This window comes from Cyrtonyx montezumae, unplaced genomic scaffold (assembly GCF_038088225.1).
Source record: "Cyrtonyx montezumae isolate F1298 unplaced genomic scaffold, pur_monq_1.0 scaffold_4, whole genome shotgun sequence".
In the NCBI taxonomy this organism is placed as follows: Eukaryota; Metazoa; Chordata; class Aves; order Galliformes; family Odontophoridae; genus Cyrtonyx; species Cyrtonyx montezumae.
Genome location: NW_027072045.1, coordinates 4,240,987 through 4,256,376, shown reverse-complemented (window position 1 = coordinate 4,256,376; position 15,390 = coordinate 4,240,987). Strand labels below are relative to the sequence as shown.

At 43.0% G+C, this 15,390-nt stretch overlaps 1 protein-coding gene across 6 annotated transcripts in view; it reads right to left on the bottom strand.

The window, feature by feature from the left end:
- FGFR2 (fibroblast growth factor receptor 2) overlaps window positions 1-15,390 on the bottom strand; it is a 73,418-nt gene that overhangs the window by 42,935 nt on the left and 15,093 nt on the right. For 4 of the 6 annotated variants that reach the window (XM_065746383.1, XM_065746385.1, XM_065746384.1 and 1 more), the window contains exons 3-5: window positions 12,152-12,418; window positions 11,390-11,464; window positions 5,253-5,422 (exon numbers count right to left, since the gene is read on the bottom strand). In XM_065746383.1, the coding sequence (XP_065602455.1) occupies window positions 5,253-5,422; window positions 11,390-11,464; window positions 12,152-12,418 (512 nt within the window). The remainder of the gene's footprint in view (window positions 1-5,252; window positions 5,423-11,389; window positions 11,465-12,151; window positions 12,419-15,390) is intronic. The other 2 variants (XM_065746387.1, XM_065746389.1) reach the window with 1 other exon arrangement.

The window sequence follows — 15,390 nt, the reverse complement described above, 5'->3', positions numbered from 1 at the left end:
ATTACACAGCCCGTGTTTTGGAGAGACAAAGTGCAGAAGGGCAGTGTCTGGGCTGTCTCCCAGGGAATCACATCTCCTAATGCTATAGGGCACCACAGCTGGAAGAAGTGGTGGCTCCTCCCCAAAAGAGTGCATGAAAAGAGAACCCTCGCTGAAACAGAATAAAAAGATATGCACTTATTCACACAATCCTTGGACATAATGCATTAAAAGTGCTGATTCTGCTCCCATTTGAATTCAAAAGGAGTGTTGGCAACAGTCTCATAGAAAATAGGATCCAGCCCAATACCGGGAGGATATATAGCCACCTCGTACTATATATTCTCTGCATCATAAACCAGGGCCCAAAATGACCTCTTACTGGCTATCCATTACTCCCTTGTTTCAGAATTACCCTTTTGACAAAGTTCTCAAAAACCTTAACGTCACGTAGCTGTAATACGCAGCTTTTAAACTGCAAAGTCCACGTTTTAGGAAATAGAATAAAACACGGTCTGGTACAGTAATTTTAATCATCCAAATTGAAAGTAGTAACTCAGCGCAGTACTCCAGAAAAATTTATTGACCATTCAGCAGCACTTCCAGCAACTATACGTTCTTGAAAGGTCATTACAACTGCAGGGCTGAAACCCAGCTTCCTTGCTCTGCTGTTCTGTAGGTCCTTACCCAGGAGGAAGGGGCTGCTCAGGGCTGCTGCCAACAGTGTAACTAAAAATGCCTTCAGTCAAAGCCTTAGGAGTCCTGACTGGCCATGTGCACTTGGGAGGGCAAATAAAACGCAGGTGAACCCCCAGCAGCTGGTGGAGGACATGGATGAAAAACAAAGCACTGTACCAATAACAGGACCCCAAAATCTCCAGCCCAAGCTCACAGTCCCTCTCCCCAGCTCCCCCTTTTGGTGCCACGCATCAAAACAATACATTGGTTGAGTTCTGTTTTTGGTTTTTATTCATAGCATCGGGAGCTTAAAAATAAGTTTAACAAGATAGAAAAAGTTTACTGATGGAATAAGGAGATAATAGAATATTAAGACAGCATTTGCTCAGAAAGAATTACTGTATAACACTGCTAAATCAATATTTTACTAACTCATGATCTGCTTGGGGTGAGACTTGATTGAAGTTAACTGATTTTTTTTGCCATTACGCGTTCTAATTCTGAATTTATAAATTTGTAACAAGTGTTTTTAACTTATTTGATCACAAAACAGGAAGGATAGAACATAGTTCCAGAAAAGATGAAATAAAAAATGTAAGAAGCTGTAAGTAATCAGCTGATAGGAAAACACGAGAAGTTGCGTAGCACTCAATAAGAAAGTATCTTACTTTTAGTAATTGCATATACTACATGGAAATATTAGAAACTATTCGTGTCATTTCCCTTCTTGCAACTCCAGTAAGTAGTAATTCAGCAAATCCAATGAGTTGCAAGAGAAGTTTTTTTTATATACAAACTGAAGTCTCTTTAGTTTAAGCTAAATAACTGCTGCGAAAGCCAAAAGCATTTATGACAGATTATCATACTACTGGATTTATGTTGTGAGTCTGGATTCAACTAGATTCAGCTTTGGCTGATTGCTTTCTGTTTACAAGTGCAGTGCTGCAAAGCCCAGCTGAATAAGTCTGCCAGGGATGAGGGCAGCTTCTCCCAAAGACCCCCAAACTGGACCCCTCGTTCTGAGTCACAGTATGGCTTGGGTTGGAAGGGACCCTAAAGCCCACCCTGTTCCAATCCCCTGCCATGGGGACAGCTCAAGCTGCCCAGAGCCCCATCCATGGCCTTGTGCACCTCCAAGGATGGGGCACCCACAGCTCTCTGTGCAGCCTGATCACTACCAGACCGTAAATTGCCAATCTGCTGTTTATATGCTCCCTTTAAGTACTGAAAGACCACTGAAAATCAGATACTGACACTTCTAGCAAATCATTGAGATGCTTTCTTTGGGCAATCTTCTCCAGGAAATTTAACCAATCCTTTCAGATCATCTCTCCAGATAACTTGATATTTAAACTAAATCACCAATGTGAAATATATCCAGCTATCTTTTAAACATAACCTGCTGGTGAGCCAGCCTAACTGGAATCAAAATGCAATGGGTAAGGAAATACTTTGCATTTTGCATAAGCAATAATTGTGGACGACTGTTTAATTTTGATAATAAAGTCATCTCAGTAATTAGATGCATGAGTTAAAGTTTTCATTGCTCACCAAAAAAAAAAAAAAGTACAAATGGGTCAATATTAAATGAATTTCAAAGAAAAAAGGTCAGAAACCAAAATCCATTTCCCCACAAAATTTACACAGATCAGGCAAATGAGTATTGCTCAGGGAATGAGAACAAGTACAGAATATCCACAGAAAAGCCACAGGTTTCTGCAGGTCCTAAGGAGTCAGCATTCCTTCCTCTACTCTATATGTACATGGCTCAATGTAAATGCAGGAAAGACCACTGTAGGGATGAAGCTTATCAAAAGGCATATGCGAAAACACACACCTGTTAATACTTAAACAGTGTCCACTGATAGAAGTACATTTACTTTCCGGGTGGTGTAGAGAAAAGTGAAGGCTGCTGTATTCTCACAAAGAGGATTTACAGCATTATCTCTAAAAAATAATAAATTATCTTAAAACACAACAGCAAGAATCACTACCACGCTTGAGGCAATAAAAGAAACCAATAACCAATCCTCTTCTCCTTACTGCAGGTATGCTCTGAAAAACAGAAGGGTCAATTTTGAATTTCACCACCCAGAATTAGTCATGGTGGAGGAATTTCGCACTGGGAGCTATCTTGGCCAGAGCATACACCCTTCTGCTAGTCTGCCTGAATGTAAATTGACTCAAGACATTCCCCAGTCAGAGGGACAAAGTGCTACAGGCCGCTATCTGATTGCGATACAGAGCATACAAAGAAGAGATATCGTGGCTCAAAGCCCGAGTGAGGTGGCTGGAGGATTACTGGAGAACTTCACTTCTTCCTTCCCTTTCTTTGTTCTTAAAACCCCTTCCAAAAGGAAGCATTAAGTCAACTGGCAATGGCAGATACGGCCACATTTGGTTCACTCCTATTTGCTCAAAGTATTTTGTGTACTAAGATCTGTGTCGGAAGCACTTTACATGTTGCAATGCCTAGGCTTAAAACAAGCTGGTGTATAAGAAATATTGTGAGTGGATCTTAAAGCTGGCTGCATGTGGGCCAGTACAGGAAGACTGACCCTCCTCTGGGTTTTCTTCTGCAGAAAATGCATCAGTATAAAGTTGTCAAGAAAATACTATTCTCCTTATTCCCCAATCATTTTGAGCAAGCCTGCAGTGACTTCAGCCTCACCAACAAATAAAGGACACAGTGTCCAGCAGCTCTGGAGACCTCATTCTTTAGGAGTCATCCACTGAAAGTGTTTCCACCTTAAAAGCACAGTTACTCAAAACACCAGAAGAATCTGGAATATACTCGGATTCGGTAAGCAGAATGACAGTAAGTAAATGCTTCCAGGTCATTTTAAAGCTGATGTATTTATGAGCAACAAGAAAGCCTAAAATCCACAGCTGTGTACCCTCTCTTTTTCCTTTAGACCAAAGAGATGTAAGAAGTTTCATGATTTTGAATTATAGGTATATACTTCACTTATCCAGCTGGCTTTAGAAATAGGGATCTGTAGTTTCTTTCCGGAGCGCATACGTACCTAGGAAATTGTACACATTTAATACACATGACCAAAATTTAATTTGTGCCACTTTATGTGTGCCTACCATAGAGCAGGAATGAGCTCACCTAGGTCTCTCACCAAAGCCAGGAGCAGTAGGGGGGATTCAGCCCACTGCAGCCCACTCCCAAAGCAGAGACAGGTATCTCTGTCCTACCTCACAAGGCACCAACTACCCTTCATGGTTTTCAAGAGTGATACCTGCGTTTCCCCTTCATGAGTTGCACAGTGTTCAAACAACATCTCAGTCTGTACTGAAACGGTTACTATTATTTTCCAAGACAGGATTAAGGGGTTTTTTAATTGGGTTTTTTATTTATTTATTTTAAATAAGCACTGTGAAAGGTGAAAAACCACTGAATTGTAGCCAATTCGTTAACACTCCATAGTATTATGAAAGGCAGAAGGTGCTGCCAGGTGTACACTCATAAGCAACAGCAATTTATGGGGTAAGCAAATAGATGGAAAAGTCTACTTGGATAATTAGCGTTCGCGCAGGGAGATTTTCTGGGCTTCACTCTCTGCTAACACAAACGTTGGAAAAACTGACACTTTCTACAGTAAATCTAGTTAGAGAGGAAAGGTGGCTTGTCCTCCTCTGCACTGGAAAACATTTTTTGTAATGAGCAGGATTCTGAGTCAACAGCCGACGAAGCAACATCCACACCCACTCTGTCCAGCCCCGCAAAGCTCGGCACCTGGACCACGAAGCGATGGCTGCAGGTGGGCTCCTCAGCAGTACACTGCAGCTTAGAACCACGACACGAAGAGAGTCAACCTCAGAAACTTCTCATTTCAAAGCCTTGTATGAGGTACTCGGGGCATGGACAGAAATCCCAAAGAAGAGATTAGTGTGGCTCAGAAATCTGGTGTAGGATGGCACAGCGCATGCACGAACAGCAACCTGGCATCCAAAACTTGAGCTCCCATTCCCTGGGATAAGATGACCCCATTATGACTTCTGACCTGATCCAGGCAGATACCTGGAGGTTAAAGGTTCAAGCACAAGCTGGACTTCCCAAACTGCTCTCATAATCAGTAATCACCAGCTTCAAATGGGACATCTAATCTGAAACTATTTAAAATTCAAACAAGCCCTTCTAAGTAACTGTTGTTACTTTCCCTCAAATTCTGCTTCTCATTTCAGTTTCACAGACCATAAACTCTGTAGAAAATAATAACTTCTGACCCTTCTGTTATTAAACTGCCTGTAATCACCACTGTGGCTTTAACAGTGCAGCTGAAAATGAATGAGGCAAAATCTTCAGATCTTAGTGCATTTTGCAGTGTCAGTCATTAGTTTTCCAAATAAGTCTTTATAAGCAATCCTTAGTTGTACTGGTATTGAATGTTAGGGAAAAAAAAATTAAAGCTCAATAACACTCAAAGAAACCACCCACCCTCCCTCAGAAGAAAACAATTTTTTTTTTCTTCTAAATTTGATCCAAGCCCATTGAAAGATTTTCTGTTGACTTCAGCAAGTTGCTTCATTTTTTTTTCAGCTTTGGTCAAGAACAGAAATTGCGAAATAACTTCATGAGATCTTACCTTATAGCCACCAATACGATGTTCTTGTTTAAATTCTTTCCCATTTTTCAGCCATCTCATGGTTGGTGTTGGGTTTCCCATAGCTGGGCAACGAAACTTGACAGTGTTTGCTGCTGGCACTGCGTGCAACCTTTTCTCCATTTTGTCTGTGTGTGTCCAATAGGGTGCCCCTGTTGCAAGGAAAAACATCCAGAAACGTCAGTGCTTGGCACCCAACCTCCCTTTCCAGCCCCTTCCATGGATGGAAGCTGCATTTGTTTCAGTGGGGACAGTGTGTTCTAGGAAGAGTACAGGACTGGAAATCATCTGCTGCAAGCTTTGATCAGAGTTTTGCAAACAGCTCAGTCTGCAGCCTTGAATATATAATTTATGAGAAAATTCCAATAATTAACCACAGATATTCCTCACTTCGTCGATGTTGAGTAAGACAGAGGGACCAAGCTTCAGCAGACTCCACTGATCAGGGATCACCATCTGAGTTATTGCAAGTACTCAGGAAACCCCGGTTCTGAAAGCTTGACAAAGGCACAAGAGCTGTTTGAAGCCTCAGCCTTAATCTTTACCCCATCTGAAGGAGGATAAGCACAGCCACCTGCCTAGAAGCCCACTTAAGCTCACAGAGCAACATGGCAAAGCTGATGGTGCTGTTCAGAAGCCATTAAAACATATTTGCAAATGGAATACATTTCCCGAAAACTTAACCAAAGAGCAGCATGGATCACCAAAACTCAGCAACAGAGTTTGTCATTTAGTGCCCACCAGCACAGAGAAAATGCCTCTTTTGTCCGAAACATCAATCCCCTGTCACATACTGGAACGTGAAACACAGCACAACTGAACACACATCTACCCATCTTCTTTTACCCCAAACACCCAAGATCAGCCCATGCTCCGGACCCACATGTCACTTTGGCCACACTGCTTTTCTGACATCGCTTCGGTTATATCACCATTACAGCTGAAAGAAGTTAAGTACTCAAGATCTGTTTAACACTAGGAAACATTAATTTATTTTACAATGGCATTTTCCCGAAGCAAATCAGATTAGTGTGGAATTTTTAGGACTAGAGGGGTCCAGAAAAAGAACTCTATTTCTCTCAGCCCTGTTTCATTTCCTTCATTAGCAGCCTTACACTCCACTATAAATAAACTCTTCCGTTCCTCAAATATTTATAGCAGCTCTTGCAATCAGTGTAAACTCAGAAATCCTGCCGCCCCCCTCCCTAAATAAAAATACAGCTGGATAGAAAATACAGGAATAAATCCTTTAACAACATCTCTTTCTGTATAAAGAAAACATTCCAAAAGCAGTCTTAAAATGATGTTAAGAACGATAAGTGATTTTTTTTTTTTTTTGCCTGAAGTGGCAATTAGAGTTTAAACTAATGAAGTAGAAAAGCAAAGCAAATTTGCGCATGTAATCAAAATAGAAAATCAGGTAACTATTGGAAATTTAACTAGCACACTAAGAAATTGTTACATATACTAAAGTGAATTAGAAATGCAAGGAAAATTACTGCTAATGTTATTTGCTAAAACCAGGATCACATTAAACCAACAGAAGACTTTAAATAAAGCCAACCAAAGGAATTACACACTACATGCAAAGACCAAATTACATTAGGTCTCTACGAGGCGAAGGCAGAATTACAGGTTGGTACTGACATATTACAAGACTGTTTTCCCTGGATGGGTAAACACATCTCACAGGGCAACATAACCAACATCAGGTCATAATGTCCGCATAGTCAATTGTAGCAGGTCAGCTCCTCAACCATCCAAACTGGTTATATTGCCATCTCAGAGCCCAGCACAAAAATGAGATGGAGCTGTTGGAAAGGGTCCAGAGGAGGTCGTGAGGCTCATCAGAGGGCTGGAAGCTCTGCAGCAATCACTGTCCCCACACACCGCATCCATCCCAAGCACTTGCATGTGCCCAAAGCACCGATGGCCCAGGAAGCACCCACGGGCAATCAGGAGCTCTAAGCTCAGGCTCCATGACCCCTCCAAGGCAGCAATGCTTTGCAGCCCACACCCAGCTCAATGGGAAGCCCTCAATGGGACACAGCTCAGGACTGAGGCATGCGAGTGGGTCAGGATCCGACCACTAATGAGCAGATCGTACAACAAGGCTGCCTCATGCAGCCAAGTTTTATAGAAGTATTTTGTATAAATACCAGCCTGCATTACACTGCAGTTCATCCTTTGGTTGTCTTGCATACGATTCCCCCATCCTTTAAAAATCTCTTGTAAATAAGTGCCCAGATAATCCTCACATACAAGAAATGCACAAGGAAGAAACACTTTGCTCTGTGGAAAAGGTGGAAGCAGAAAGCAGGCTGGGAGGATGCTGGCAGGATCAAAGAAAAGCAGCCGCAGAGAGAGGGAGGGAAAGTCCAGACTGGGAACAAGGGCTGACTCCTTACAGACCATCTCTGTGACATGCCACCCTGCTAACAGGATGAGGGATGCATCACTGGGAGAAGCTCCCAGTAACACCAGCACCAGCCCCACAGGCAGCAGCAGTGAGCAGCAGGGGAAGGGGTGGGAATTCCTGATCGCTTTTAGAGCTCTCATTAGCGAAGAAAATATCCTGCTGACCCTCACTGCACTCTGCTGCAAATACATTACATCTAATCAGGCAAATCTCCTGCATGTGAAATTGAAATTAGGCGGCCCAGGGGACTACTTCAGAATTTCTTTTCTTTTTTTTTTTTCTGAACGCATCTAATACAAAGACATAGAGTAGTCCCTTCCAAGCCTGCCCGAGGAGCACCTTGAGCCATTCAGTGCACCTGGTATGACCACATCAAGTCACCCCGAGGTTTTCAGTGCAATTGCATTTGACCTTTAATTAAAAAACACTTCTAGGCAGCATCCAATTTTTGCTGCTCCCTTGAGCGGGTTTCCACTCCGCAGGATCTGATGAATTTGAACCTTGTTTTATCCTTTCCGAAATTCTTCAAGGCATGAAAAAGCACAGCATGTGGATTACATTTAGATACTTTTTTGTTCTTAGTGCCAATTTACCATTCCTTGGCCCAGAAGAAATAGTCTAAGGGATGATAAGGGGAAAAAAATCAAAACAAAACAAAAAGCTATAAACTTCCCATCGCCTGACCAGAGTCGAAGGCGGAGCAGAAGCATCCTCAGGGATACCCCATGGTCCCCAGCAAACTCCTGCTGGCAGGCCTCAGTGCAACCACCATGTCAGTGCTGCCTTGCCAGGACTACAGTTAGGTCCATCTCTCAGAATCCCAACGATGACAGGGCAGCAAGCACCAGGCAAACACCACCAGTAAGAACTGATGGCAGACAGCCCTTAGTTTTGTTACTGGAAGTCCAAGCCCACGCCCATGGAGATGGCTGTCTGGCACCAGGCTGAGGCACCTAGGGGAAGAACCCATCATCCAACACAGCCCTTTTCTGGACAGAGAGGACTGGTTTTGTGGTGGAACCAACCCTGCACCTTCCCCCTGAGCACTAATCACTTCAACAAAAGCTGGAAGTAATAGAAAGCTATATTCAGGATGCAGTCTGGAACAAATCTACCACATTGCCTTTTTCAGACAGTTAAAATATCTGTCAGGCTAGGAGGACATCAAAGGCAGTGTGAAATTTGCTATCCATGCCTCTTCCCTAAAAACATACACAGGCCATACAGCTGAACGAATGCACACGAGTGCCCTTGTCTCCTGAGAACAGGCTGCTGCTCCAGCTCCTGAGCACCTACACCTCCATCCTCCAGGATGCGTTTTCAGGGCAGCATAGGCTGGATTTTCTCCTCATTCCCTCCACCTGCATTTGAGAACCTGGGCCTCAGTAAATAGGTTTGTAACAGAGGCAAAGAAAAATTCTTAAAAAGCTTAAAAGAATACTTCCACTCAGTAAATAAACCAGTTCTAAAAGGTTTGCTTTGGGTTTAAATATGCAGGAATGAGGATGCCAAGGCTCAGCTTCCCGTGGAAGGCACTGCAGCCATTTCCTGCCTCATCACATTATAATTAACATGCCAAGACAGCTGGACTTTATCAGAATTGTTTCATCAAAAAGCAACAACCTTTGAAGACCGTGGCCTTTTGTTTCCATCACTAAAGGCATAACCAGGCCAATTTCCATTGCTTATCCTTAATGATCACAGCTGTAATTTGCATGTAAATTATCAGTTAAATGGTTTTAGATCTCCAATGCTCAAACCCTGATTCAGGAAACGCTTAAGGAGCTCCTCTCTTAAGGAGCTCCTCTCTTAAGGAGCAGCAACCAACGACTGGTGGGATCCAGACTTCCCCAGGCTCTGCCCAACAGCAGGAAGGTGGGAAGGGGAGTTTGAGCATTGCACAGCACTGCCTTCCTCATGGCACTCTCTCAGCGTGGACTTAAACTACTCTTCAGCTCCACATTCAATTTGCAATCATTCTTTCAACACCATTTTTTTAATGAGATGTGGCGTCTCAAATGCAACAAAATCTATAGGAAGAATGGGCAGGAGTGCTGATGGGAAGGCTTAGGAGGTATCAGATAGGCAAGCTTCAGCAGTTTGCAAAAGGATCAAACTGAGTCCCACCCCTAACTTTCAGACAGCTCTGATCCTGCCAAATCACAATCGTCTTTCAGCAGAGTTGTATTAATTTGAGTTACTATGATGCAACTTTTCATCGAAAACAGACTGTAGGAACGCAGTGCCACGATCCTGCTCCTGGCTCCCACGCTTCCCTGTGAGTGCTCCTACAGCAGGAGGAAGGCCAGGCTGCACCCTGCACCCAACTGCAGCTCACAAGGAGACCCAGCAGTCTGTGGGCACCCTGTGAAAGGCACTCAGATGAGCACTTGTCTGGGAAATGCTCTGCAAGCCCCCTTCTGACAGACACCAATAAAATTCTGAAGTATTAACAGAAACAGGGATGTCTCCTAAAAGGAATTCCTCCCTTCAAGCCCTTTTCAGGGGAACACTGACACTGTCTGGGCTCGGAGGATTTGCCCATACAATTTCTTTTAAAAGCAATGTCCCTTTTCCAAACTCACCAATTATCTCTGCCACCGCATTCCTTTGTCCAAGCAGCCTACAGCTGCTTAACCCCGGCCACTTCAAGCTGCACCTGTGCATCAGACAGGGGTAATGCACTGACAGATGGCAGGGGCACGCCGGCAGCTAACTGCTTATATCACTTTAAATAGCATCTAATGTTTCACAGCTTCAGAGCAGGGCAGTCGTATACAATAGTAACTAACTAGGGTAGCTGAAATAAGGCATGTGCTCCTTCATCCGAATAAGTGCTTCAAGTATATGGTATCACCACGGAGCAAACACACTGCTGGCTACTGCTTCTGCAACCAGCCAGCATCTCCAAGGGAGGACTTCTATGTCGTTTTGTGCTATTGACTTCCCAGAGCATGAGGAATAGCAAACTATCGGTCACCCAAGGAGGTTTTGCAATGCTGCATGGGGGCATAAGGAACCAATATGAATTTTACTTTCTTTTTTTCTTAGCGACCGTTCTAGTTAAAGCCTATGAATAGCTCTTCAAATTCTCTCCAAAGGGACTGAAGTTTCACATGTTTAAGACTCTTTTAGCCTCGTTTTCATCTGGTTTTAGTGAAAGAAGGCCTTATTTGTGACAAGACTTGGAAAAAAAAGAAAACAATAAAACCATCATTTCCAAATCCATTCCTTCCAGTGAGATTTCTGCCTAGGTTAAGGACTCAGGGATCTGCCTCAAAAAAACCTCAACTTCATTTTTTTCTCACCACTTTTTAACAAAGAGAGTGGGATCTTTGCTTCTTCTGGATTTCAGTCCAGATTCAGAGAAAGTTAAAGTTCTCGAAGATTAATTAAAACAGATAAAGACCAAACTTCAATTAAGGAAGACAGGGAACTTCAGAAATGCGAGCAAGAAAGGAGACAGAAAGTACAGACCAGGAAAGCATGTTTAAAAGAATATTAGTTTATTTTTTTCTTTTTGTTCCAAATGATGAACCAGGAGAAACAGAAAATGGAAGAAGACAAAAGATACCACTATTTGATAGCACATGCAGTTAACAATTGAGAAGCTCTGAAGGCAGGAGTGCAAGAAACCAGACGTTACTTTCCACATGGAGCTTATCTTGCCAGTCACCTCCGGCAGTGAGCTGTTACTTACTCATCTGATTGCTGTCATTCACAAAGTCCTCAGACCCATCATTGTCATCTTCATCATCCCCAGAAGAAAGAGCATCTGCACATTAAAAAGAACCAAGACTTTAAAACGGAGTATTTTATAAACAAATAAAACAACATGCTACATCTTATATTCTCTACCAAGAAGAGAAGTTAAGTTAGTTGTACAGAAGCCATAGAAAAAGAAAATGCATGAATTTGTGTTGTTCTTATGAAAATCTAACAAAACTGGCTAATAAACCTTCAGTGCTACAAAAGTTTCCAGGGAGAGCTTGTTAACTCCAAAAAATCTTTGGACTGAAAAAGCTTTGTTTCTCTTTGAGACATTCAGCTGACCAGAACTGAGTGTCTTGAAGGCAATTTCTCTCTAAACTAAACAAAGCAGCGTAAAAGGATGTAGGACTGCCTTTTTTCTCTTTGGACTGGAGGGGGGGGAAACCCTCATATTCATTTTAGTGGTTTTATCATCCTCATAACAGCAACTCTGTACAATTTAAACCTGTCATAGAGGCATAAAACAGAGGGCTAGTCGGCAGCTATTAGTATAGACCCCACGAAGCAGTTGTATATACAAACCAATGCCATTTTCAAATCAGGACAAAGGGAAAAATACCCGAAATATCTCAACTACAAAATTCAGCTCAGCTTTCTGTTCCCGACTGGACTGTTTCAAGTTGTATTATTATATATTTTTACACGACATTTTACAGCTTCTACATGCAAAACCTATGTTTAGCTCACTCACCTGTAACATTTACAATGAAGTACAGAGTATCACTGTCTAGGGTCCTAATAGCAGTGCAAGCATAGAGGCCCGAATCTCTGGGTGAAGCATCTTTAATTTGTAAGTACTCCCCAATAATCACTGTCCTATTGTCGGGCCCCAAAGGGACCCCATCCTTAGTCCAACTGATCATGACGGCGTCTTTCAATTGACAGCGCAACTCAAGTGGTTCTCCTGGAAGTGCTGAGTGTACATCTGGCTGAGAGATTTGGTATTTGGTTGGCGGCTCTGCGAAGGTTGAAGGAAAGGAGGAAGAAGAAGAAGAAGGAGGGAAAGGAGAGAATTTCCAACACAAGTCAGTGAAGGCCCTTTTTATCCACGGAAATCAAGTTAAATAAAAGGTTTCATCCAGATTAGCCCAGCAATCTGCCTTGTAAAAGTGAATCACATGCAGATACGGGTAAGTTTTATTTTCAAAATAAATCAATCACACAGAGAGCTCATTCCCCTTCGATAGGTCCCCTGTCACGTCCTTCATCTCAACTGCCACAGTCACAATCCAGCCACAGTCACACTGAGCCAACCCTGGCGAGACGAGAACTGAACCTAAGGGCACAAAGAGAGCTTGGAGGAGGCAGGAAGAGCTCAAAACAAAAACTTCAGTTTCATATCATAGCTTTTGTGTCTGTAACTGAACATTTATCTTTCATTTGATTTTCGATTTAGGGTTGTTTTTTTTTAACCTGAAAATAGTTATTTTGGAGAAAAAGAGTAGCCGAGAAAAACCACACTGACTAAGCTAGTAAACATGAAGTTCTGTTCACAGCCTATATGGTGCCCTTTAGTTTTCACCTTTCCCAAAGCCCCAACATTTGCCCTCTACACTGCCAACTCTGCTCCACGCGACAGTAACTTTTTCCTTTATATCTTTTTCCAACTCATTCTTTATTGTACAATCTCCTTGAGCAGAGCACATCAGATATGTAGGAACACAAATGAAACTTCTGAAGGTATGGGGTACCCAGACATTCTGAGCAAAATTGCTCACCCATCTGTCCTCTTTTGTAACTAAACACCAAGTCTTTAAAAATAATAATAATAAAAATCCTTGGGAAATTACTTCTGCCTGTAGTTACTACAGCTTCAGCATCTCCATGGGACAATGGATCATCTTGTTAAGGGGTGAAGGGTCCCCCCAAGCCACCTCTATGAAGCATCCAGACTCTATTGTGTATAAGGGATTGCTTTTTTCACTGGTTTTGACTGACAGCCACAGCATCCCTTCTCCCACCCCCTCTCTTCCCTCATCAAGACAGAAAAGTAAATATGGGGGAAAGTCATGAACACATTTCTGGCTGCTCCTGAGGGTCACGTCTCCCAGCAGGCTGCCGCCCAGCTCTCACCCTGACAAGTGCGACACAGACACCAACTGTGCTCCCGTGGGTGTGCAAATAAATACAGCACACGCTGTTTTCTGTTTGTTGGGAGTCACCTCTTTTAATATTCCCTCAGAGTCCACCCTTGCTTCTAAGAATACCATGCCCTGAAAACCACATTCCTCCCATGTGCTCACTTCTCACATCACACCTTCAACAGAGAAGGCTGAAACAAGTGCCACATGCGAGCTAGCAGGTAGGTGGGTGCTTGGTCGTGTTGAAGCTCTGTCAGAACCCCTGTGGGTCACTTGGCCATTTAAATCTTTTGCTGTACTTGAACGCAGTGAGCCCAGTTTCTCTTCCTGCTCATTCTAACCCGCACCATTTCAGGGAGCTGGATGGTAGCTCGCCTGATGCAAAAAGAGAACAGATCCAGGGATGAGCCCCTGCAAAGCCAGCAAAGCTCCTCCTGCCTCGCCCCCTAAGGCAAGAGTGTTTTTCAGACAGCAGATGTGGCACACATCATCCCAGCAGTGCCTGGGAGAACCATTTCGGCAGAACCCAAGCAAGATCATTTATGGGCACTAAAAGGTTTCTCAGATTTAGATTTTATAACTGGGTCTCCACATTTCCCAGAGTGAAAAACTCCATCTTGAAGCCCACAACAAGCTTCACATTTTACAAACTCTTTCGGTCTTGCTGATGCAGACAGGCACCCACGGATCTGCAGTGCAGGTGTTTTACGGAGTACTGCACTGTGCTTGCTCGAAATGGCATTTCCAGAAGGAGTGTGGGCTGTACATACATCTGTAACAAATGCATTTGTGTATACCAGAGAATATTTGTAATTCAGAATCCAGTGTCAAAATAAACTAAAAAATAAATAGCTGACACTAGCTGGATAATTTACTTTGACGTTCACAAGACTTCTTTGTAAGCACTCCACCTGCAAAGTACATTTCTTTTACAGAGTTTGCACTGTGCTGAAAACGTACCAAGTCTTTTAAAAGGTCTTTGTTAAAGCCAACACGGGTGAGGACAGCTCAGCCCTCCCCCAGGTGCCTGAGATGCTGTGCTGAGCAGCACCAAGACACTTGCAGGATGCTCACACAGGCTGCAAGAAAAACAACTTTCTACTTCTCATCCTCGAATTCACCTGCTCTTAAACTACTATCCCCAATTTTACTCCAAGTCTTTCAACAGAAATCCAAATTCAGATAGAGCTTTAAAAAGAAAGTTAGCAGCAAAAGGTAAAATTAAAGGTTGAGCAGGTATTAAGGTATTAGAGTTTAGCAAACGCTATCCTCCTGCATGTCTTTCTCATCAGAGTATCAGAGGAGATCCATCACCAAGCGTTGTCATGAAGTAATGAAGTCATGTTTGGAAATAGTGAGCTCTTTCAGGTGAGCCTTTGTGTTGCCAAACTAGAATGTAGCAGCACTTAAGACTGTCACTTTTTATAATGTTTGCCTATAAACTTTTTCAGTGTGGGTTTGAAATGGTGCCCAAATGCAAACAGAGAACAGGTGGGATTCGGAGGCATTATTAGCCTGTCCAATAGCTTCACAATGAAAATTGACGGGTTCAAACTGTTAACAAATTCCCAGCAGTGCATAAACAGCCATACCCTGCAAAGTCAACTCCCCCAGGACACTGAACCCGTTCACAAGCCATTTGTACTCCGCTCCACGACTTAGGGACAAACCTTGCACACTCTACGACAGTCACAGCAAGGCTGCCCCTGAGGATTACATGAGGATTATTTCCCCACTTCCACATCTCTTCAGCATATCACAGGAACAAGCCACACTCAGCCTTCACTTGCACCCATCCTCTGGTGTTCGGGGGAGCATTAGTTGTCCCAAACCCAAAGATTCTAAGCAA